A 26018-nucleotide genomic window follows, 5' to 3' on the forward strand; every position below is an offset into this window, starting at 1 on the left:
CGATCCGCGAGCGCTATGTCATGGGTTCGTATCCTGGCCGGGGAGGATTTACGGGGCGCAAATCCTTAACTGTAGCCTCTGTTTAACTCAACAGTAAAATAGGTGCCTGGTTGTTAAACGATTCTTCGCGGGGTCGTATCCCAGGGAACATAGCATTAAGGACTTGCCCGTAACGCTACGCGTACTAGTGGCTGTACAAGAATGTAAGAACTCTTGTATATTTAAATGAATAAATAAGTAAAATAATAAACTACGGTGAAGAAAACGCTTCACTTTTGATTCACAAAAGTGAATCGATCACCTGACGATGAGTCACAATAACGTGGCTGAAGATATGATGACTAAATCACTCATCAGAAGATGATGATGAGGAGGAGACGACGCTCTCTTCTGTCGTGTTACAGATTCTAATCATGCTATTGATTGGTCTTCTTCTAAAATTATCCTTCCTGCCTCTACACAGACGCCGTCGTGTCGACTCGGCTCTGATACACAACCTTCCCAACATGATCCTGAGTCCTGGCTTTGTTGCTGTTGACTCTTCTCTTCCACAGTACATAAATGCTCTAACCTTTCTAACAAACGTGACCTTGCACAAGCCTACTCATCCTTTTTCTCTTTCTTTCTCGTCTTGTTCATTCGTTCCTATTCATATACCCGTTATTTCCTCCCTTCTTGTATCCCAGTATTACACCCATCCCATCCATTCCTTTCGCCTTGTTCTACCCTTCCTCTAGGAATTTCCTCCTTCACCTCTCTTGCCTTAATTAATGGCCTTATCTCCCTTGCTCTTGCCACGCTCCTGTGCCAGGTAAGTCCACTACGGGCTCACCATAGCCCGTGCTACTTGCAACTTGTTCCGGGTAGCTGAATCTATAACAACAACAACTTGCTCCTCTTTTAACCCCGCTCCTGTGCCAGGTAAGTCCACTACGGGCTCGCCATAGACCGTGCTACTTGGAACTGTTTGTTCAGAGTACCTGAATCTGAACCAACAGCTCGCTCCAACCACAATCGACTTGATAATGGTCCAGGACGGACCGAAACGTCGTCGTCTCCTCGTCTTCTGGTGTGTGGTGTGGTTATCATGTCGATCATCTGTTCTATGTAGCTACATATTCCATTTAATTTAAATATGTATTTAAACGTTTGTTGTGTCAAGACCTTCATATATATTTTACATATAGGCCAGTAAAGTTAACAGAGTTATGGTTCAATTGGTTGTGAGGCTCTCTCTCTACTGGACACTGGGCAGAGGCAAGGTCTCTGGTTAATGATGTCATTAACTACGTCGTGTCGTGAGTGCCAACTGCCTGATTTTAATATATATATATGTATATATATATATATATATATATATATATATATATATATATATATATATATATATATATTATATAATTAATAACTCACACACAATTAAAGAACTGGGTTACGTTAATACTCTATTGCTTAATTATTTTTGCAAATAAGACCTGAACTCTGTATTTCTACTGCTTGCGTGCGTGTACATTGATTGGCCGAACAAGAAAAGTAATTGCTGTAAGATTTGGATGAATTTTTAAGCAATATACACGGAGGAAAAAAAAATATTACAGCTCAAACGCAATATATTACAGTGACCTTCCCCCCCCCTCCCACCCCAACCTGACCTTACGCGAGGTCAGACCCCAGTTCTCTTAGATAACGCTGTTAAAAAACGATCTTCTATTGGGTAGAAGATAGAAAATCTTCTATTGACGCTATGCTTGTGTGGGATGCATACAGGAGTGACACCGCTATCCTTCACTACAGCGCTGGTATTCCTTCCTAATCTGTCCTCCTGCTTCGCTCCATTCTACAAGCATAGAGTTATTTATCGAGGCCATGTTTGTCATTTTTTTTTCCGACAGATTAATTTATATTGCCTGTTTTCTTCAGTTTATGCTCTCATTTTGTGCTGGTGTTGGGAAGATGGGAGTCAGGGAAGACTCTATTAAACACCAGTTCCGGTGTCTGGTAAAGTCAATTTTCCTGGAAATGGAATAGTGAGTGTTCATAATAATTCAATATACAACGTGTAATTGTTGGCGTAATATGATGAGTGAGGGGGTGACTGCAGGAGCTAGATTGCTTGATGAGGCAGTTACAATGATGTCTTCATCGATCGCCAGCAAGAAGGAATTATAACCTGTGTGTGTGTTTAGTCTGCGGCGAGCGACAGAAGCGTCGACTGTTCCGCGTTGAGCTGCGTCTCACTAGTCCCCTCTGAACGTGACGAGTCTGCTGCTGTGTCGCCTTCTGGACTGTGTCGCCTTCTGGACTGTGTCGCCTTCTGGGCTGTGTCACCTTCTGGGCTGTGTCGCCTTTTGGGCTGTGTCGCCTTCTGGGCTGTGTCGCCTTCTGAGCTGTGTCGCCTTCTGGGCTGTGTCGCCTTCTGGGCTGTGTCACCTTCTGGGCTGTGTCGCCTTTTGGGCTGTGTCGCCTTTTGGGCTGTGTCACCTTCTGGGCTGTGTCGCCTGCTGGGCTGTGTCGCCTTCTAGTCTGTGTCGCCTGCTAGACTGTGTCGCCTTGGCCGGCCTTAGAGGGAGAATGTCTGTATACAACATAATCGCCGCGTTAAGCCTCACGCCTCTGACGCTATGTTACGAGATCGCAAGACGCACGACGTCGGACTGGGCGGCAGTTCTGTCGCCAGAGGCCGCCCGAGTGCTGGCGGAGGTCACAGAAGGGCCTCTGAGCGAGCACCACGTGACCCTGCTCGTAGACGAGACCGTGGAGGACCACCTCGACCTCGACCACCTGCTGGAGACCATGGCAGCTCCCGCCCTTCTGCTGCGCGCGCCTCGGGAGAACCCAGAGACTGTCTTCAACACCCAGAATGCAGTTCTCGCGCCCAGTAAGATCCTTTGAATCCGTATTTTAACCGACCTGGGCCCCAGGGGGGTAAACATCCCAGCACGAGACGCCATTGCAGCAAAAGTTGCTACACTCGAGCGGCCGAGTGCTATGCAATAGGCGCAATAGGTCCTTAGTGTCACGCGAATTGATTGCTTCATAGGCCAGCCTGGAGGCGAGAATAAAGTATTCGCTCCTATTAAAACGACTGGAAGGTTGCATGTAAAAACGAGTCGGCATTTCCTTAAAATATTATAATACGTGTTGCGACTGTGAAGTACACGTACACAACGTGTACTGTTTCACCCTTAAAACTGTCTGTTTGTTCTAGTGGTTCTTTAAAGGCCGAGAGAGAGGCCTTAACTTATCTTCTCCTCCTAATCCTTATATAAATTATAGATATAAATTTATATCTATAATTTATTAGAGCAGAGGCCTAGAATTGCTTATATTTGGCATAAAATTACATATAGTAGGACTAGAATTGCATATATTTGGCCTAGAATTGCATATATTTGGCCTAGAATTGCATATATTTGGCCTAAAATTGCTTATATTTGGGAGGAACTTTTCATGTTCCGATGTTCGGAGCAGCTGTCAGCACAAAGTGTCGTTCTTGTCGTGTAGTTCCCGGACGATACGTAACAGGGATCGAGAAGCCGGCGGTAGTGTTACTTGGGGGGGGGGGGCAGTGTTACTGGGGACTCAAGTAGCAGCTGGCCAGGTCAGTGTTCCTTCCGGACTTCTTAAAATACTTGGAACAACCTGTTGTTACCCAAGGAAATCATGTCCTTGAGGATGCCGAAGTGTCGTCGAAATATAGACGATGTGCACAAGAGCCCATCGAGGGGGGGGGGGGCCTGGCGGCTGAGTGGATAGCGCTCGGGATTCGTAGTCATGAGGTTCCGGGTTCGATCCCCGCGGGGTTGGAAACAAATGGGCATAGTTTATTTCACCCCTGATGCTCCTGTTCATCTAGCAGTATATAGTTACCTGGGAATTAGACAGCTGCTACGGGCTGCTTCATAAGTATATGAAGTATAGCTGCTTCATAGTACATAATTGCCCATACGTGCATTTATGTACTATGTATGACAGTAAGGAAAAGTACTTATTACACTTGGTATTAAAACGTACTGTCAATTCGGAGGATGGGATGTAAAACTAATGTGTTGGTGACTTTACAGGAGTGGTGGTGGCGGTGATCTCGCAGGTCTGGTGGTGGTCGGCATGGCGTCCCCCGTCCTGGTGGTCGCCCAAGGCCGTCCTGGTGCTCGTCGTGGCCAGGAACTGCGGGGCCAAGCGCCTACTGTCATCCCTTCTCTACCAGCAAACCCCTTCAGCGGCTCTCCTCTGCCCGCACTTCCCTTATGGCGACCCATGGCGGCCCGTCTACGATGTTGTCACCTACCTCCCCGACTACAACCACGCGCCGAGGCGACACACCCTCGGCACCTGGCACCCGGATGCCTTCCCTACCTGGCACCGCCTCTTTTACGATAGGTTCCAAAATTTCGGCAACATGACGATTAATTTGTCGACGGACCTCGATGATTCGCCGTTGTTCTTCAGGAGGCAAGACGGCAGCGTCGATGGGGCCAACAAGAGAATAATGGATGTCTTGGCTGCGCGTCTTAACTTCACCTACACCTACACCAATAAGTCTTCAGATCGTAAGTATTGTATCACAAGTTTTTACTATCAATTAGATATCTAATTGTAGATGAAGTTTTCAGTACAATTAAAGATAAAATATTTAAAGCTTCCGAAACATTACATACATAACAATCTTCAATCTCCAACACCATTGACCCTAAATACACGAACAAGATAGTAAAAGGTTCTTACTGAAAAACAAAAAAGTATATAAAAGCATATAACAGTTCCGGATGATTATCTAAAATGCAACTACCAAAACGTGTTAAAAAGTTGCAAGGAAAGGGGGGTGGGGGGGAATGGTGATTGCAATGTAACCGAGAACGTTGAAGGTCAACGAATCTATGGTATTAAGGGGTTACCCAAAGATGGATAGGAACGTAGTTATTTAAAAGAAAACGGAGGATTTGTCTTAATAGAGTAAGTTAGAATTAGTAACTAATTCTAACTCGTCTCTTAGCTGTCCTAGTACCTCTGTTATTTACCTTATATATATATTAACAATTTAGACAGGAATGAACAGCAGTAGTTGAAAGTTTGCAGATTATAAATTAGAGATCTAGAAAAGACTTTAAAAAGACTCAAAATCGCAAAAAGATGGGTTAGATAATCTTTGAAATTAATTGAGAGATTATCAGATGCATTTTTTGTCTTCACATATGTTGAGTTCTGAGCGTAGGTGGTGGTGGCGATAGAGCAACCGGATATAAGCTTAACCCTTCTACTGCTAATTCTGAACGAGGATAAATATCTTGGCTTCCAACAGCCTGGTTGACCAGCCCAGCAACCAGAAGTCCTGGTCGAGGAACGGGCCGCGGGGACGCTAGGCCCCGAAATCATCTCAAGGTATGATTACTTAGGCTCTTCAGACATTTACTGTGTACATTTTCGAAAACAAGAAAAACCGCAAATAGGATGCTGGGATTCGAACCCAGATACGTTATTAAAAACGAAGTGTGTCATTTTCAGCTTCATCTCGCCCTTGTTAATCTTCATTTAGATCATCTGATTTAGATTTAGATCACTAAAGCTTTGGTCACCGTTTAGAAAGCCACCGGAAAAGAATTTAGAAAACACGTACAGAGAGCGATGATAAAATTTAATCCTGAGAATTTAGAAACCTCGTTCTCGACTCTGTTGGGTGTTCCCGGGGCGAGGTAGAAATGGTTGGGCACATTTCCTTGCACCTAATACCTTTGTTCACCTAGCAGTAAATAGGTACCTGGGAGTTAGACAACTGTTGTGGGGGTTGCATCCTGTGTCGAGGGTGGGGGGGGGGGGGGGGCAGTAGTTCGAAGTTCCACTAAGCCAAGTCTTCAAGAAAGTGCAACAACGCTGTCTCTTACCGAGGCCCAATTAAGTCAGCTCTCGCCTGTAACAACCCCGTAACACCTTGAGTACAACAAATACAAACATTATGTAAAAGGCTCCCTGTAACGTCCTACAAGGTCTGATAAAACACACCTGTAGTTATGGACTGTTTATCATTTGTATAACTACGTTTGGCTTTTAATCACCACCGCCTTTCTTATTTAGTATCTAAGAATGATAAACTCCTAGCGTCTTTGGGAGTGCGTGAGCCTTACTGCATTAAATATGGATCATTCTCGCTGCAGTTTAGCACTGTCATGACTATACTGGCGCCCCTAAAGGAGGGGGACATAGGGAGGGAGGGAGAGGAGGAAGGAAGGAAATGGAATAGGAAGACGAATAGGAGAGGAGAAAGACAGGGATAGGAGAGAGGGGGGGAAGCGTGGTGTGAATAATTTACGAATATAGGTGGATATTTGCTTAACTTATGATTCAGTTCCTGAACCGATTATGTGCCTGTTATGATTCAGCCCTGGTAACGTTTCAATCCTCGTAGCGTTTCAGCCCTTGCAACGTTTCTACCCTCGTAGTAAGTATAATACACCATCTTATCATTTTTATTTGCAGACTTGCAGGGGGTTTTGTAGTAAGCAAGAAGGGCATCATCATGCCTCCAGAACTGTGTATAAATCTGTATGACAATTATATTCAGTCTTGCCTCGGTCTTGCAACCAATTCTGAGGGTACCGTACCCTCGGTACCGTGCCTCGGTAATACAATTAAAATATTAGTCAAAGCCACTTGGAATACAGTACAGATTGTGTTAAACGTTTGTTTTGATAATCATAGATAGGCTTCATGAATATGCTGAGGACAGTTTATTTTCAACAAAAGACGCGGACATATCAGTTAATATGCTAACCAGCATATGTAAATTAACCCAGCATGTGTAAATTAACAAGCATGTGTAAATGTTTATCTGTATTCACCTAGTTGTGCTTGCAGTTTTTTTTTTCTCTCACACACACACACACACACACACACACACACACACACACACACACACACACACACACACACACATGGAACTTCAAGAACAAGAGGTCATAGATTTAAACTAGCTAAACACAGATGCCGAAGAAATATAAGAAAATTCACCTTCGCAAATAGACGGTTGGAACAAGTTAAGTGAGAAGGTGGTGGAGGCCAAGACCGTCAGTAGTTTCAAAGCGTTATATGACAAAGAGTGCTGGGAAGACGGGACACCACAAGCGTAGCTCTCATCCTGTAACTACACTTAGGTAATTACACTTAGGTAATTACACACACACACACACACACACACACACACACACACACACACACACACACGCGCACACACACGCACACACACACAGATACCGAATGGGAAATGAAGTACTTCATAAAACGCACAGAGAGAAAGATCTAGGAGTTGATATCACACCAAACCTGTCTCCTGAAGCCCACATAAAAAGAATTACGTCTGCGACGTATGCGAGGCTGGCTAACATCAGAACTGCCTTCAGGAACCTGCGTAAGGAATTATTCAGAACCTTGTATACCACATATGTAAGACCAATCCTGGAGTATGCGGCCCCAGCATGGAGCCCGTGCCTTGTCAAGCACAAGGTGAAGCTGGAAAAAGTTCAGAGATATGCCACTAGGCTAGTCCAAGAACTAAGAGGCATGAGTTACAAAGGAAGGCTGCGAGAAATGCACCTCACGACACTAGAAGACAGAAGAGTAAGGGGAGACATGATCACGACCTATAAAATTCTCAGAGAAATTGACAGGGAAGATAAAGATAAACTGTTTAACACGGATGGTACGCGAACAAGGGGACCTCAGGTGGAAAATGAGTACCCAAATGAGCCACAGGGACGTTAGAAAGAACTTTTTCAGTGTCAGAGTAGTTAACAGATGGAATGCATTAGGAAGTGATGTGGTGAAGGCTGACTCCATACACAGTTTCAAATGTAGATATGATAGAGCCCAGTAGGCTCAGGAATCTGTACACCAGTTGATTGACAGTTGAGAGGTGGGATCAAAGAGCCAGAGCTCAACCCCCGCAAGCACAACTAGGTAAGCACAAGTAGGTGAGTACACACAGCCAGGAAGCAGCCCGTAATAGCTGTCTAACTCCCAGGTACCTATTTACTGCTAGGTAACAGAAGCATCGGGGTGAAAGAAACTCTGCATATGTTTCTTGCCGGCGCCTGGAATCGAACCCCGGTCCACAGGATTATGTGCCGAGCGTGCTGTCCACTCAGCCACCAACTCCCCACCAGCTCTGTGTGTGTGTGTGTGTGTGTACTATGTTGAGTACTCAACATATATATATATATATATATATATATATATATATATATATATATATATATATATATATATATATATATATATATATATATATATATATATATATATATGTCGTACCTAATAGCCAGAACTCACTTCTTGGCCTACTCTGCAAGGCCCGATTTGGCTAATAAGCCAAGTTTTCATGAATTAATGTTTTTTCGACTACCTAACCTACCTAACCTAACCTAACCTAACTTTTTCCGCTACCTAACTCAACCTAACCTATAAAGATGGGTTAGGTTAGGTTAGGTAGGGTTGGTTAGGTTTGGTCATATATCTACGTTAATTTTAACTCTAATGAAAAAAAATTGACCTCATACATAATGAAATGGGTAGCTTTATCATTTCATAAGAAAAAAAATAGAGAAAATATATTAATTCAGGAAAACTTCGCTTATTAGGCAAATCGGGCCATGCATAGTAGGCTGAGAATTGCGTTCTGGCTACTAGGTACGACATATATATATATATATATATATATATATATATATATATATATATATATATATATATATATATATATATATATATATATATATAATATATAATATATAATATTGCACAGTGTCATCATGCAAAGCCGGCATAGGCAAGCTTTTTTTTGTTTTCCAGGATGCCAACCACAACAGTTGTCTGACTCCCCTGTGTGCCTATTTACTGCTAGGTGAACATCGGCATCAGGTTTAAGAGTAAGGCGTACACACGTCTCGCCCAGCATGGAGTCGAACCCAGGCAAGCGTGATTGTGTAGGTTCTCTGTAATGTTAGGTTACAAAATATGTAAACAATATATGTAATAGGTATATATTTGTAGCTGTTACATATATTTAACTGCTCCCCCATTTCATGTATTTAACTGCTTCCCCATTTCATGTATTTAACTGCTTCCCCATTTCATGTATTTAACTGCTCCCCCCCCCCATTTCATATATTTAACTGCTCCCCCCCCATTTCATATATTTAACTGCTCCCCCCATTTCATATATTTAACTGCTCCCCCCATTTTCTCTGTGCTGATGGTCACCCCCAACTATGAAGGCGGTTCTGACTTGCCACTCCGTACAAAATCCGTCCTTCTAACCTAACCAGAAACATACAAACCCAAGCAACCCCCCTAACCTAATTATGAGGTCACGTGTGTGTGTGTGTCCGACAGGTGAGTGGGGGGACAAGAACGAGAACGGCACGTGGACGGGGATGCTGGGGGACCTGTATCGGGGGGACAAGGATATGGCGGTCAACTACTTCCTCATTATAGAGAAGCGGGCACATGACTTCCACTATTCTGTGCCTTACAAAACTGAAGGGTCAGTAAGTCTCTGTCTCTGTATGTCTCTGTCTCTGTCTGTCTCTGTCTCTGTCTGTCTCTGTCTCCGACTGTCTCTGTCTCTGTCTGTCTGTCTCTGTCTGTCTGTGTCTCTGTCTGTGTCTGTCTGTCTCTGTCTCTGTCTGTCTCTGTCTGTCTCTGTCTCTGTCTGTCTGTGTCTCTGTCTGTGTCTCTGTCTCTGTCTGTGTCTCTGTCTCTGTCTGTCTCTGTCTGTCTCTGTCTGTCTCTGTCTCTGTCTGTCTCTGTCTGTCTCTGTCTGTCTCTGTCTCTGTCTGTCTCTGTCTCTGTCTGTCTCTGTCTCTGTCTGTCTCTGTCTGTCTGTCTCTCTCTCTCTCTCCCTCCATTATTGTTTAAGCGTATCACGGCTGCGTTGTGCAGAACTACTATTTTGAATATAGGAAATGTTCACATTCATCAGACGTGAACAGCTTCGAGAGCTTCCCCGGGATGTTGTTAACGGGGTTTGCTTGGTACCTGCTTGATGGGGTTCTGGGAGTTCATCTACTCCTCCCCCAAGCCAGGCCCGAGGCCAGGCTTGGCTTGTGAGAGCTTGGTCCACCAGGCTGTTGGACCAAGAGTATTTCTTTTCGGTGTACGACGCTAATTTCATAGTCGGATTTGACACGGTGTACGACGTGTGCTCCAGAGTACGCCTCGTTTGTTCATACTCTTCTTCATTCAAAATGTCCTGCCTAGAATTTTAGCCAGATATCCAATGTGTGGTTATCTTGAGATGATTTCGGGGCTTTAGTGTCCCCGCGGCCCGGTCCTCGACCAGGCCTCCACCCCCAGGAAACAGCCCGTGACAGCTGACTAACACCCAGGTACCTATTTTACTGCTAGGTAACGGGGGCATAGGGTGAAAGAAACTGCCCATTGTTTCTCGCCGGCGCCCGGGATCGAACCCGGGACCACAGGATCATAAGTCCAGTGTGCTGTCCGCTCGGCTAGGTAATGCATTATGTGACTATAAGCTTCTCCACCACCCAGTGGATGGGTGTGAGGTGGATGATTAGTAACTGGTTCACCCACACATGGACAAATTTCTCGGTTTTAGAGACTGTTGTGGGGCGGTTCTTGCATCATGGTGTGGTGCTGAGCAGTGTAGTCTTGAGCAACGTGTCGCAGGAGAGACTAAACAAAAGCCCTTATCAGTATGCAAACAATACCGAGTGTCCAACTTTTATTCTTAAATTTTCACAAAGGCTTTATTAATATTTTTTTTCTGTTTCAATTTAATGTACTAGAAAACAAAAGTACAACACTTAGGGCGTAGGCAGCTGTGGTGGAGGGTGTAATGTTCCAGACACCTACGATCCCATCAAGGTCGTCTACCCACCTACGACCTTGCTGGGGTCGAACACTGCGCTTCTAGTGTTCCCGGTAGAATGCCATTTCCTGCATCGCTTGATCAGAATTGCCTTGATGATGGTGATTCCAGCTTGCTCATTGCATATTGCAAATGTTCACCGAACATGCTCTGTGTATACATTTGCTTGCAATATTGTTGGCAATATTATTATACCGATGAAAACTGACACTTGTTGGTCTTAGTTTATGGTGATCTAATAGAGTTTTGTATTTTTAGAAAAAGGTGTTTCGCTAGATATTGTGCTGAATTGTTTTAAGTGCGGTGTTTTGACCCCCATGTAGATGATAGGGAAAGGTCGTCTATGAGGACGACTCCCGAAGACAGCAAAAAATAGATCGTTGAGACCACAGGAAGTGAATAAGTACAAACGACTGTTGTTTAACTCGACTGAAACTGTGAATCTTGTTGAATCAAGGGATGCCTTGAGGTTTCTCAAAGAATTGGGTTCTAAGCTCATTGGCACTACCAAGAAACCCAAGAGCTGCTAGATTCCTGTTTTTAGCACCTCTGTGTGGCGATTCAGAGGGGAAACGCCTGTGTTCTCGGGTTCTCTGCAGAAGCTGAGGAGCTTCAAAAGATCCACAATATTTAACATTTCATTATATTCACTAATGCATTACTTGTAAGTTATAAAATATAACAAAACACGAAGAGGAGGAGAGACGTCCAAGCCCAGTTGACCAGACCACCAACCAGGAGGCCTGGTCGGAGACCGGGCCGCAGGGACATTGATCACCGAAAGCACCATAAGATAACAGCAAGGAACTGGTAGGACAAAAGAACAGGGAAACTGCATTAGAGGGGACTTAAAAATCCCCTCTAATGCTTCATGTTAAGTTTTCTCACAGACAGAACCTTCTTCCAGCCAGAGGTGGTGCCCATTTAGTACCCTTAGGTGCTACTTGATAAACGATAATGAGTGCAGTAATGGTGTCTTCCAAATATAGTTACTGATATTGATAATGCGTGTGTCTGGGTTCTTTTGTCATGTGACAAAAGATCTCCTGCGTTGCAGATTTATTGAACAATTGTGTGTAAATCTTGCAGCCCTAAAAGTCAAATGGGTTGTAATGATAATCAAGGACCTGCATGCCAAGTAACTACATTTATTCCCCAATTCTTACTCTTCGCTCCAATAAATCTACATGTATAATATAGTTGGTCCCCGTGTAAATGTATAATAAAACCCTGTGTATAATTCTTAGCTATTGTCAAACCTAGGATCCCATGGCATTGCTTCAATATTTCCTCTGATACATTCTAACAAATACATGTTTTGCTTTTGCTTAACGTTTTAAGAACGTAATAGAATTGCAGTTAGTGTTTGCTGGGATCACGTTCAATGTGCACTTGTAAACACGTCTTGTGACTGATGTGCCGTACCTGTGTATAGGTTCGGGCTGATGTTGAGGGTGCCGCCTCCACTGCCACGTTGGAGGAATCTGATGTACCCATACACGGGCATGGTGTGGGCGGGGGTACTGGGCGTGGTCATCGTCGCCGGCCTCACATTCTACCTCCTCAACTTCAGGAGGTCTCGTTTCACCCTCCTCGTCAGCCTCATGTCTATCTTACGGGTAAGAGCAGCACGGAACTGTGGCTTCCTGCAGGAGTGGTTCTATACAGCCATGATCGACAAAAACAATCAATTATTAATGTTACTCTGCTTGAAAAAACATCTGCAGCTGCCACATGTAATGTATATAACTCTTCAGTAATTATTATTGTATTTTGTGTATTATCATATTTTGTCAATCTTTCTCTTTATTCTTCTGATTTACACCACAAAATGGACTTCAGTCTGCAGTTACTTATATACCAGGCTATCATCACATCTTTCCTACATAGTAGCTTCATATTACTCTTACCCTAAAAGAGTGTAGCCTAGCATTAATAACCTAAAAGATTGTAGCCTCGCATTAATCTTAATGTAATGCAATCAAAACCTAACTCCGTGTTATGGAGAGAGTTAAAATTAGGTCACCAACTAGTCATGAAATCCTTACTCTGAGATGTAAATATATTTGGCAATTATCTATTATTTCTTCATTACCTATATTATACAGCTAAGGCCCTTAACAACTGAACCAGTTCCAGGTGGTAATCTGTAATGACGGTCTGGTCAGCGTCATTGATAAATGTAATGGCTAATGTGTCTTAAGTAATGTCGACTGCGACTTCACAATTGATGTAAGTGTAGGGCCCCATATCCTCGAAGAAAATACAAAGTATTCAGAGAAGGACTTGTGGATCCTCACTAACACTTTGATACTGTCTTCTTTGACGTAATGTAATGTAAAGTGTAACTTTTATAATGTAAAGTGTGACAATATTTGTCACTGCTCTAAAGGCAAGCTACGCCTTGTTTTTCTAATAGTGCATATATCACACTCTAAATTATAGACTAAATGTTACTCCTTTTATACCGAATATGCAAAGTGTAATTTAGACCGCTGTACCACCCGTTGAGAATAGCAATTATTGTGACGATTTGAGTAAGTTGTTACGATCATAGTTTCAGATAAATAATTTGACAAGTAATGATTTTAAAATCCTTGATAAATGCGGCTTCTAAATCTTGAGTATACAGTTTATAATTACATATATATTACATATGTTATTAATATGAATTTCTCTCGTGATTAGTTTTCACAAATTTGCAGTAAATTTAAGCAAATTTGCAGTATATTTACAGAAATTTGCAGCCAATTTATACAAATTTGCAGTAAATTTACACTAAATTATATATTCATAAATAAACATTTATGAATATAGTATTTTAATTTGTAATTATTATACAAAGCCTCCTCATCCTTTGCGTAAGTGACTACAGAACAGTTCGTAACCTGCAACAGGGTATAGTGGGACAGTCGCTGACGAAGGTACCTCCATGGTGGTTGGTGCGGGTCTTCCTGGGCGTGTGGTGGTTCTCCGCCTGGATCCTCGACATCTCCTACACCAGTAACCTCATCGCTGTGTTGACCGTGCCTGTCTACCCCTCCAGGATCAACACCGTCAGCGAGCTCGCCAACAGCAAACTCAGGTAAAGTGCTCTTGGACTATGTTTCGAATACTTAATTTATGGTGAGACTTGACTATGTTCGGGTGTGGAGTAAATTGGGTCCTCGTAGTATACATATATACACGTATGCCATGATTAACAATTCAGGCCATTCTCTTGATTTTCCACAACGTTCAAAATACAAAGTGCTAGCCTAACGAGGAACTCATGAACCCAAGCAACCCACCTAACCTAGTTAACCGATACATACAAAACGTGGATATTTTTAGCTGCTAGGTCTCGCAGTAGTCTGTAATTTGTACATTGGGGATCGTAATGTGCAAAATGAGACCTAGTTGAGAGAACAGGTTGAACAAATACTGGCTATGTGCAATAATGTGCATTTATACATAATATTTTAAGGGATACGTGTTCACTAGGCTGTGTATGCTGGACTACGGCGAGTTCGTTCCGGAGGCGTTGGCCACATCGACGAATCCGGTGCTGGCCAAACTTGGCGCCAAACTGGATCTGGTTCCCCAGATTCTCAGCGAAGCCTACGGCGGCCAATCCGGATGTGTTAAGAAGGTGTTAGCGGGCACCCACGTCCACACCGAGACGTTCTCCTACATGCTAAACCTCTACACCTCATTAGGCCACGGTAGCGAGGTCTACACTCTTAAGGACCAGCTGTACGAGGGCAACCTGGTATTCTTCTTCCGCAAGAACACTCCCTGGAGACACAAGTTCGATGTGGGGCTCCGGCGGTTGGTGGAGGCCGGCCTCGTCCAAAAGTGGTACTTCAATATTATGGAGGAACTGAAGAAAAAGGAAAGCAAGGTAACACAAATTATGATGCGGGAATGTATTTAATTAGTTGTGCTTGAGCGGGGGTTGAGCTTCGGCTCTTTGACCCCCGAGGGAATGTGCCAAGGGAAATATGTATTTGTTTAATGTTATCAATTTATATAGTTTTTATATAGTTCTCTTTACCCATCAGTTAAGTGAAGTTTAGTAAGAATTCTGCGACGATATCTTGCATATGCAGGCGATGAGTGAAAATATCGTGGCTGAAGTTACGATATCCAAACCACACACCAGAAAATGGAGAAACGACGACATTTTGGTCCGTCCTGGACCATTATCAAGTCAATTACACCACATGATAATGGTTCAGGACGGACCGAAACGTCGTCGTATCATCTTCTGATGTGTGGTTTAGATATCGTATGTTGTATATCTTAGGTGAAATGTTGAATTTGAATCTTGGTGTCTAAGTGTAAGGTTATTGTTTTTAAAATAAATATATTTTCTCTATTGCTGTATTATCAGAATCTGAGCTAACTCAGCACCCCTTCCCCTAATGTGGGACCATCTCCCATGACCACATACACACACCTGGAGCTAACCCATGACCCCACACACCTGGAGCGACCCCATCAAGTCGCATGTTCCTCGTCGACTAACGCCATACCCTCCCTCCACAGACCACGAGATCCGAACCCCGGGCGCTGTCGATTCGTCATCTCCAAGGGCCCTTCCTGCTGATGGCCCTTGGATCATCGCTGGCTGCCTTAGTATTTCTCTTAGAGAAGTTTTTCCACCTTCAGCGCCCTCCGCGCCCGGCCTCACAAGACACGAGACTAAGCAGAGTAGTAATGGCGCTTCCAACGCCTTGCGCAGTGAAAGGGTTTATGGAGGACGATGTAATGTACAAGCCTCAGGGAAAGGGCGTTTCGATCTTCATCTGATCATCATATTATGCCTATAAGTGTTAGTGAGGCATTGTGTGAAACAATTAACATTGTTTTGGGGAAAAAGATTTTTATAAGCGTTTAATATTATATTTGGTGACTGGCTAAACTCATTTACAGCATCCACATACAAAATAAATAAAATTTTAATAATTATATTATTGTTAATTAATTCGTTAGATACCATATTAATTAATATTTTAGATACTTTTGAAAGTAATATGAGATTAATGTGATTTAAATGTTACATTTGACTATTATTTTTATTACTGATAAAATATGATGATTATTATTGTTATTAAGAATACCCAATATGGAGATACATAATGGAATGATTTTTTGCGGGTGTTGCGAGTGCGGGTGTTGCGAGTGCGGGTGTTGTGGGTGCGGGTGTTGTGGGTGCGGGTGTTGTGGGTGCGGGTGTTGTGAGTGCGGGTGTTGCGAGTGCGGGTGTTGCGAGTGCGGGTGTTGCGAGTGCGGGTGTTGCGGGTGCGGGTGTTGCGGGTGATGCTGGTGATGAATATCTCCTTCCCTCCTCCTAGGACACACATTCGTCTCCACAGCTCACGGCAGGGGGAGGGAGTCTTGCCTCTTCATACTGACTTGAAATTTTAAGCACTTCTGTATAACAGGAAGACTTAAAGCTTTCGTTGTTGGTGAGGGGCAGAGTGTGATGGTGAGTATTGTCCCGAGGCGTTTATTTTTGGGTCCTGGGAAACATGATTTTACACTTGGGAAGAGGAGGAGGGAGTTGGAGTTTCTTGTTACAGGTGAGATGGGGAAACGCATCTGATCACCCCTACCCCCCACCACAACGGTTTCCTCCAACACCACAGCGGTTCCCCCCTCACTCCACCCAAACTCCCCCCCTCACTCCACCCAAACCCTGCCAGCCACCTAAACAGCCCAAGTGAGTGTTTTAACATTGACATCTACATTGGTCAATTGATTGATAGCTTTTCACGTATTTACATCTTGTCCTTGCGTCGAGAAAGCTTGGACTCGACATGGGTTACATCACTTATATGCTCAAGTTGTCTTTTGAGCAGCAACGAAGCTCACAATACACTCCCTCACACCTCAGTATAGCTCACAATACACTCCCTCACACGTCAGTATAGCTCACAATACACTCCCTCACACCTCAGTATAGCTCACAATACACTCCCTCACACCTCAGTATAGCTCACAATACACTCCCTCACACCTCAGTATAGCTCACAATACACTCCCTCACACCTCAGTATAGCTCACAATACACTCCCTCACACGTCAGTATAGCTCACAATACACTCCCTCACACGTCAGTATAGCTCACAATACACTCCCTCACACCTCAGTATAGCTCACAATACACTCCCTCACACCTCGGTATAGCTCACAATACACTCCCTCACACCTCGGTATAGCTCACAATACACTTCCTTACACCTCAGTATAGCTCACAATACACTCCGTCACACCTCAGTATAGCTCACAATACACTCCGTCACACCTCGGTATAGCTCACAATACACTCCCTCACACCTCAGTATAGCTCACAATACACTTCCTTACACCTCAGTATAGCTCACAATACACTCCGTCACACCTCAGTATAGCTCACAATACACTCCGTCACACCTCAGTATAGCTCACAATACACTCCGTCACACCTCGGTATAGCTCACAATACACTCCGTCATACCTCAGTATAGCTCACAATACACTCCGTCACACCTCAGTATAGCTCACAATACACTCCGTCACACCTCAGTATAGCTCACAATACACTCCCTCACACCTCAGTATAGCTCACAATACACTCCGTCACACCTCAGTATAGCTCACAATACACTCCGTCACACCTCAGTATAGCTCACAATACACTCCCTCACACCTCATTACACCTCGTGTCATACGAGCGCGTCGGTAAAACGAATACAAACGCCGGTAGTGAATGCAATCGATTTGTATTCATTAAGTTCCAGCTGAGATGTCACGATAACTACCCGTGGTTGCTTCACTACAACTCTCTTGCGGTCCAGATAAATACCGTCGGGGTACTAATATGATCTAAACCTTAATTTGGAATGTTAATTTTCTTATCATTTATATCTGCCCAAACTCTCACATGTGCAGGGGGGTGAGTCACAATAACGTGGCTGAAGTATGTTGACCAATCCACACACACTAGAAAATGAAGGGACGACGACGTTTCGGTCCGTCCTGGACCATTCTCGAGTCGATTGCTCACACATGTATGTCTAACCAGCACCTGAAACACTCCAGGGATCTCTACATGTGTTAACTGTTAATATGTGCTATTAATTGATAACTTAAATTCCCCAAATTAATATTTACCTAGGTTTTTTTCCGGGATCTAAATCTGAGCGATTTCTATTCTTTGTTTTGCACTCTATTTCGTGTAGATGTATTTAAAATCATATTGATGTTCAATATGCACAGTGAAATCACATTAACGTTGTGTATCAATTGAGACTACGAAGTACCAAGTGTGTGGGGTTCGAATCCTTCTCGTGACTCCTACTGATTTTCTCAGTATTCACTTTATGCCTTTTCAGCCATTTGTAAATATCAATAATGCCACTTCTTACTCCTCGTCATTCTAAAGAAAGTAAATTGAACTTTCTAAACCTCACGTTGTTAGGGACGTTAAAAATTTCTGGGAATACCTTTGTCATCCTTTCTTTACATATTCTATAAAACGCGTACCCGTTCTATGCATCGTAATGCACTACGGGCTCACCATAGCCCGTGCTACTTGGAAATTTGTTCCAGGTAGCGAATCTTTTAACAACAAAAACAAAAAAGCATCGTAATCTGTTCTAATTCATCAAGAAGGGTCTTATCAAGGCTAGATTAGCTTGGGTTCGTTCTGAGGATCAGCATTCTCCTCTATCTGGTTGGAGATCTGGTCAACCAGACTGTTAGACGTAACTGCTCCCAGCCCTGATGAATGAATCGCAATCCGGTTGATTAGGTATCCTTTGGAGGTGCTTATGTTATCTATTTGAACACCGTGAGAGGTCGGCTGGTTGTGCTTACTATGTGTGGAGAGTGTTGAAAAGTCTTGGGCCTTTGATGTTGATTTTTGCACTTCCTGCCATGCCTCCTGCTCTCTTGGGGAGTCCTTTCCGTGTGAAGATTTAAAACTAGTCCTTATATTATTTTCAAAATTTAAATTATTACTTCACTCTCCAGCCTGCACTCTAGGGAATATAGATTTAAAAATTGTAAGCAGTTCAAATAACTTGCATGTTTTATTGAGTGAGATTCTGTCAGTAAAAGATCTTTGTACACTCTCCAGGTCAGCAATTTCTTCAGCTTTAATTGGGGTTGTTATTGTGCAACAGTGTTCCACCCTAGAGAGCAGTAGTGTCTTGAAAAGTGTCATCATTGGTTTGGCATCTCTTGTCTTTAAAGATTCTTGTTATCCAACCTGCATTATTTCTTGTAGTTCTGAAAGCTACTTGTTTTGTTTTTTAAAGCAAAGTCTTTCGATATGAAGTTATGTTGTATGCTGGGTGTATATATATATGTACCTGGTCTCGCTGCAGGTGGAGGTGGTGGTGGTGGTCCAGCACTGGCGTCCTCAGGTGCCCCCCAGGACCCATCTGCATCGTTTCCGGTGGAGTAACAACCACCCCCCCACCCCCTTCAACCACATTGGCTCGGCGCCCACCTGCTGGTGCTGCCCAACCACTCCCTATCCTGCCCAAACCCGTTTCTCTACGTCCTGATTGCTCCTATGGCTGAAATGTACAAAATAAGGGACAGTTTGTACCCAAACTGCCTCACTCAGCGCCCCAAGCGGTCACTTGACGGCTTAACGTCTCGTAACTTACTCACAGAAGGAAAACACATTGTGATTTATTGGTGAGAAAATCTTTAGAGCAGGATGGGGGATCGAATCGGCATCCTTGGTAACCTGGGACGCACGCCTTAACCCGTGGACCATGATATGCTTAAAACTCTCACAACCTGGAGTCCGCCCGAATCCACTAGGAATTAGGAGGAGGGAGTATTCAATCCAATTTTTACATGGCAAGTGTCAGGAGAGGAGGCTAGGTTGATTGACACGCTTGTGATGGGTTGATTGACACGCTTGTGATAGTTATTGGAGGCGACGTACCCGAGGTCCCTGGCTCAAAGTACAGCCTTCCAGCTAAGGTATGTTTAGCTTTCCGTCTCCCCCCCCCCCCCCATCTTCCCATCTTCCTGAGGGCTTCCTGCCCTCGCCCCCATCATCACCACCCCTCTCACCCCGCCTCCCACTCCCCCCTCTCCTACCGCCCACATCCCTCCCACACCCCAGCACACCACCCCCACCCCTCTCTCTCCTACACCTGCTGCTGTATTTCTCCCAGGGGTTACAAGTCATTTGCCTGACCCGTCCCACTGTTTGGTCCAGCAAACTCCAAACACAACAGCAGAGTTTAACGTCACTGCAACATTGCAGCAACTAAAACAGTGTTTGGGGGTCGTGGCAGGGGGGAGGGGGGAGGGGATTGTGACCACCCTGGCAGGTCAGTAAGGGGGGGGGCGGGAGGTCACCACTGTAACGGTATGACCAATGTGGCGTTATAGTGACGTCACACACCTGTAACATCACGTCACACACCTGTAACGTCACACATCTGTAACAAAAGGTAATGCCGTACTAGAAAGAGTACCACCTGTGCCAGGGCCTCTGCCCCTCCCTCTTTCCCCTCCCTCTTTCCCTCTCCCCTCCCCCCCTATCTATCCCACTCCCCTGACATCCCATCTCTATCTCCCTCTATCCCCTCTATAATATTGCAAAGAGCTCGGTAATCCGAACTTCGGTAACTCTAATCTTCGGGTAATCCGAATGAATTCGTGTTTTTCATTCTCGAGTAAACGGCGGGAGTAAGCAGATAAAGATTTGTCGGTCAAATAATGAAAAGGATTTGAAAAAGCATGAAAATGCGCTGGTAAACGGTGGGGGAATAAGTAGGCACTGTATGGTAAGCAAATCCCTGATTTCATGTTAAAATAAAATTGCAGGGGGGTAGGGTGGGGGTCGCTATAAATGGCGATATTTCTTAATAGGTGGTACTGGGGCCGACCCTGATAGACTGCCCTATGACACATACCCACCCCCCCCCCCCCAACTCCCCCAAGCATCTATAGCCTCCTGCTCCAGACACACACACATTCTGCTTTATAGATACAGATTTTCAATCAGATTAGGCTCCATTAAGTGGAACACACTTTTCTTAGGTTTTAGGACGATCATAAGAGCACATATTTGATACACGAAACGGTACAGAATTCGTGGGTAAGAGACGAACGTTACATTAACTCACTGTCTTGTACCGTGTGGTGCAGGTACACACGTCGTATGTACCACGTACCGGCTCGTCCTCTCATCTAATGCACCGTATTTTGCTAGGGATTGACCAATCCTCTAAAAATGGTAAATGTCAACGCATAGTAACATTGCGTTTTCTCCGCATTAGCCTCGCTAGGCTAGTTTGATTGGGTTTATGTATTGTTTTAGTTTTGTAGGAAAAACAATTGGATTATTTTTTTAGATTGGCAAATCAATTCCAAGTATACAGATGTACCTGTACCCGCTCCTGTGGTGCTGCTGTACCCGCTCGTGTGGTGCTGCTGTACCCGCTCCTGTGTAAGATATTCCTTGTTCTTATTTTCCATAGATTTATCTGTTACTTCTGTTTTCTATTTCCTTCTTGGTAGCTCCTGCTCACTTTCTCATCTTCATTTCCCACTGGTCTCACTACTCCTCCCCTCCCCCATCACACTTTCCTCTCCCCTTCCTCCTACCCCTTCCATCGTCATCTCTTTCCTGTCCTGACCACCACCTGCTTCCTCACTTCCCCCCCCTCCCCCCCCTCCCTCTGCTTCCTGGTCCCCCCCCCTTCCTTTCTTCGCCTCCTACCTCTCCCCCACCTCCTCCTGTCCCTCTCCTCCACCTCCTCCTGTCCCTCTCCTCCTCCTGTCCCTCTCCTCCACCTCCTCCTGTCCCTCTCCTCCTCCTGTCCCTCTCCTCCACCTCCTCCTGTCCCTCTCCTCCTCCTGTCCCTCTCCTCCTCCTTCCTGTCTTCTCTTTCCCATTTCTTAAGTTCTTCTAATTTCTTGAATGTTTTCCTCTCACGACAGCGACTGTCTACACCTCATTTCTGCCTTTTGTCGGTCATTGTCTTCGTCTCTGCCCCCGTCAACTCTTCCCACCCCCGTCAACTCTTCCCCCCCCCCGTCAACTCTCCCCCCCCCGTCAACTCTCCCCCCCCCCGTCAACTCTTCCCCCCCCCCCCGTCAACTGCTTACTATGGAATGGCCTGTTTCCCACGGTACCATGGTGACGTCACAGTGTTGGGGTTCAGGTGGATCCTTGGCTGATTATTACCTCTCCTCCTCCTCCTCCTGCCTCCTTAATTACCTACTCCCCCCCCCTTCCTATTTCCCCCTTCTCCCTCCTGATTTCTGTACCCCTGTCCTTCTCTCCCTCCCTCCCTCCCTCTCTCCCTCCCTCCCTCCCTCCCTCCCTCTCTCCCTTCCTTCCTTACCCCTCCCCGTCATCTCATTGTTTATATTTCATCACCTCTCTTCCTCATTCCAACTGTCCATTCACCCTTATCTACTTTTCCCTTCTGTATACTCTTTATATCTCCCTTATTTCCCCTCCCCCTCTCTTGTACCCCCTCTTCCTGACACTTTCCCCTCCCTTAAACCCCCCTTTTCCTGACCCTTTCCCCTCACCTACACCCCTCTTCCTGACCCTTTCCCCTCCCTTAAACCCCCCCTTTTCCTGACCCTTTCCCCTCACCTACACCCCTCTTCCTGACCCTTTCCCCTCCCTTAAACCCCCCTTTTCCTGACCCTTTCCCCTCACCTACACCCCTCTTCCTGATCCTTTCCTCTCCCTTAAACCCCCTCCCTTTCCCTGATTCCTCCACCTTTTAACCCCTATTCCTGCTTTTTGTATCATGAAGTCATCAGTGGTGATAATATCTGCAGTTCTTCGTGGATTGCAACCCGGATGTTGCAGTACCTTGGTTGTCCCCCGTGGTGTCCTGGCTGGGACATCTGTGTGCCTGCAGGCACGCCCTGTGACTGTATTGCACAGACCCCTGCACCGTGAAGTGGCACAGCCTCCCCCCCCCAGCCCCCACATTCCTTCAGGAATCTGTACACCAGTTGATTGACAGTTGAGAGGCGGGACCAAAGAGCCAAAACTCCACCCCCTCGCAAGCACAATTAGGCGAGTACACACACACATGCCACCCTCTGTTGCACAGCCCCACACGCATGAGTCGCCCCCGTGGTGCACAGCCCCACACGCATGAGCCGCCCCCGTGGTGCACAGCGCCACACGCACGAGTCGCCCCCGTGGTGCACAGCCCCACACGCACGAGTCGCCCCCGTGGTGCACAGCCCCACACGCATACAATATACAAACACTTCTCCACTCATTTCCATGACAATAAAATAAAATATTATTCTTGCAATGACTATGCATGAGTGCATCATGGCCATGCTGAGTGCCTGTATGCAGCATAGTCAACATGGAGGACAAATGTGTATCATTCAGGACAAATATGTCACACTGTCAACATGAGGGGGAGGGAGGGGGGGGGGGGGACAGGGCACCATGATTTCACAGGACAAGCCTTCCTGTGAAACCAGAAATTGTCATATTGAACTATTGAAAGACATATGAACCGTCTTGAAGGTGTCAACGGCTCAAGAGTGTCAGACCGGGCTTCCAAAACTACCATAAATACAGCCTATGGTCGATCGTTCGCAAAATGTTCCATAGCAGCCAATAATGTTCTGCATGTTCTGTGTTTTTTTTTTAAGAGCATGGGAGTTTTGAATATTGCTAGGCCTATTGTAGCTCATATATGTACTATGTGAGTCTTGTAATAGTGTATCCATTCCTCCATCCTTACCCGTTGGCAGGCTTGTTGGTCATCTGTTACTGCTAACAAACTACGTTCTCTTAAAGGTTGTGTGTCCTCGTGGCCGTCCTCCTACCACCGTAACCGGCGATGGGAAACGGCTCTGGCGAGGTTGTGTATTGGCCATACTCGCTTAACCCATGGTCACTTGATGGAGCGCCGCCCTGCTCCTTATTGTCCTAGTTGCATTGTCCCTCTTACGGTCGTGCATGTCCTTCTTGAATGTCCTGACTTCCAGGACGAGCGTGTGTCTTGCTTTCCGACCGCCCCCCCCGCGGTCACCTGTCCCTTGATAGTATTCTTGGTGACTCGGATACTTTTGATATCGTTCGCCTTATGCGTTTCTGTTCTCGTATTGGCGTCCTTGGTGATATTTAGCGCCCTCTGATTATCCCTCAAATTTGGTGGTGCTACATAGCCTTCCCGGTTTGGTGCTTTCTTTTTGATAATTACTTACTACTTGTAATAGCGTATATTAGGCCAAGGATTGCGTTTTGCAAGCTTAGTTAGGCTAGGTTCTTTAGTTATTTTTTCATATTTAAGTTTATCATTCGGGGTAGTTAAATATTTTTTTTTGTGCTTCAACAGTCCATTTTTATACGTTTGGCCAAAATAGTAGTTGTAAATACTATTATTACCGAAATACGGGCTGGGAAATACACATTTCACCTGAGGCCAAACAGCATGAAAGATAAAATAATACTCTGTAATATAATACTCTGTAACCCATGCAGCCCTGTTGTACCCATTTCTGTGGGTGCTGAAACGCTGCTCCCTCCACACAGTGAATGGAATGCATTAGGCAGTGATGTGGTGGAGGCTGACTCCATACACAGTTTCAAATGTAGATATGATAGAGCCCAGTAGGCTCAGGAACCTGTACACCAGTTGATTGACAGTTGAGAGGCGGGACCAAAGAGCCAGAGCTCAACCCATGCTAGCACAACTAGGTGAGTACGGTCGTAGTGGGTCAAAATTAGCGAGTGTGATCCATTGTTAATTCACCGCCAGTCGATTGTTAGGCTTGCCAAGTTAGCACAATTAATTAATGTATACATAATGTATAGGTGCATGTAAATGTGTGTGTAAAATATACATGTATTTTATACTTATATAAGATTTTATATCTATAAATGGAATATCTGTTTGTATCTGATCAAGGATGGAGCTCAGATGTTTAGGGCTACCCGCACTCAACTTTTCACAGTGATTGCTGTGGGGTAGGTGCCGAACGTAGGCGGGCGAGAGGTGGGCACCATTGCTCAGAGTCCAACGAGTCTCATATTAAACTCTGATGTTTCTGGCACTTACTTACCTGGTTATTACTACTTTCCTATCACCTCAACCCCCCTCTAACAAAAAAAAAATCAATAATGTAAAACATTACACACTGATCTCTGGAAAATTGAACAAACTTCTGCTAATCATACTTTAGCATAGCCAAAACATTTTGGTGAAAATGTTCATTACATTGTTCACTCACACACAAGCGTGGGTCCACACCTTGACCTGGATTACAGCTCTCCCGAGTTAGAGTAGGGCAAGAGGACACATGTGTAAGCTGAAAATGTAAATGATTCAACGAAATGTAAATAATTAGGCTCTTATCCTGTACGGGTTGACAACAAGCGGAATACACAATAAAGGTATTAGGCGGGGCATAAAGAGTTAGACCTCGCTTTCCCCATAGACACTGATAGGTAAATATATCTATTTACCTCTTCCCTACACTGTAGGGAAGTACGCTTCCCTACAACGAGTCCTAAACGTGTCCAGACCCTCACCGAATGAATGAGAGAGAGAGAGAGAGATAGAGAGAGAGAGATATATAGAGAGATATATAGAGAGAGATATATATAGAGAGAGATATAGAGATATAGAGAGATATAGAGAGATATAGAGAGATATAGAGATATAGAGAGATATAGAGATATATAGAGATATAGAGAGATATAGAGAGATATAGAGATATAGAGAGATATAGAGATATAGAGAGATATAGAGAGAGAGATATATATATAGAGAGAGATAGAGATAGATAGAGAGAGAGATAGTGATGTATGCCTGGTCGACCCAAGCACAACCCGTTACCCCCCCCCCCCCCCGCCATCTAATATAATAAAGTACACATACAGAGTACCCAAATGAGACGCACAGACAAGTGCGCGCGCTCTACTCACTAACAACAACTAACTACTCGCAGCAACTAACAAACAAAAAGCAGGACAGGTAGCACAACAGGTGCGACTGGTCCTCTGATTCCAGACAGTAATTATCTTAAGACGCGCAACTTAAAATTGAACCGCTCCAGGTAGGTATATATGCACTCAACACACGACGCTCAACACAACTGCAAGAACTCTGGACTGAATAAGTCAGGGATTGCGAAG

General features: G+C 44.7%; 1 protein-coding gene across 1 annotated transcript in view; it reads left to right on the top strand.

Moving 5' to 3' along the window:
- Positions 1-15838, top strand: part of LOC123772384 (glutamate receptor ionotropic, kainate glr-3) — a 48856-nt gene extending 33018 nt beyond the window's left edge. Inside the window, exons 2-7 of the mRNA XM_045765482.2 lie at positions 4065-4550; positions 9382-9532; positions 12318-12501; positions 13780-13967; positions 14366-14765; positions 15413-15838. Of these exons, the coding sequence (XP_045621438.1) occupies positions 4400-4550; positions 9382-9532; positions 12318-12501; positions 13780-13967; positions 14366-14765; positions 15413-15676 (1338 nt within the window). The 5' untranslated portion in view covers positions 4065-4399 and the 3' untranslated portion in view covers positions 15677-15838. The remainder of the gene's footprint in view (positions 1-4064; positions 4551-9381; positions 9533-12317; positions 12502-13779; positions 13968-14365; positions 14766-15412) is intronic.
- The last annotated feature ends 10180 nt before the right edge of the window (positions 15839-26018 follow it).

Source organism: Procambarus clarkii, chromosome 17 (assembly GCF_040958095.1).
Source record: "Procambarus clarkii isolate CNS0578487 chromosome 17, FALCON_Pclarkii_2.0, whole genome shotgun sequence".
Classification (NCBI taxonomy): Eukaryota; Metazoa; Arthropoda; class Malacostraca; order Decapoda; family Cambaridae; genus Procambarus; species Procambarus clarkii.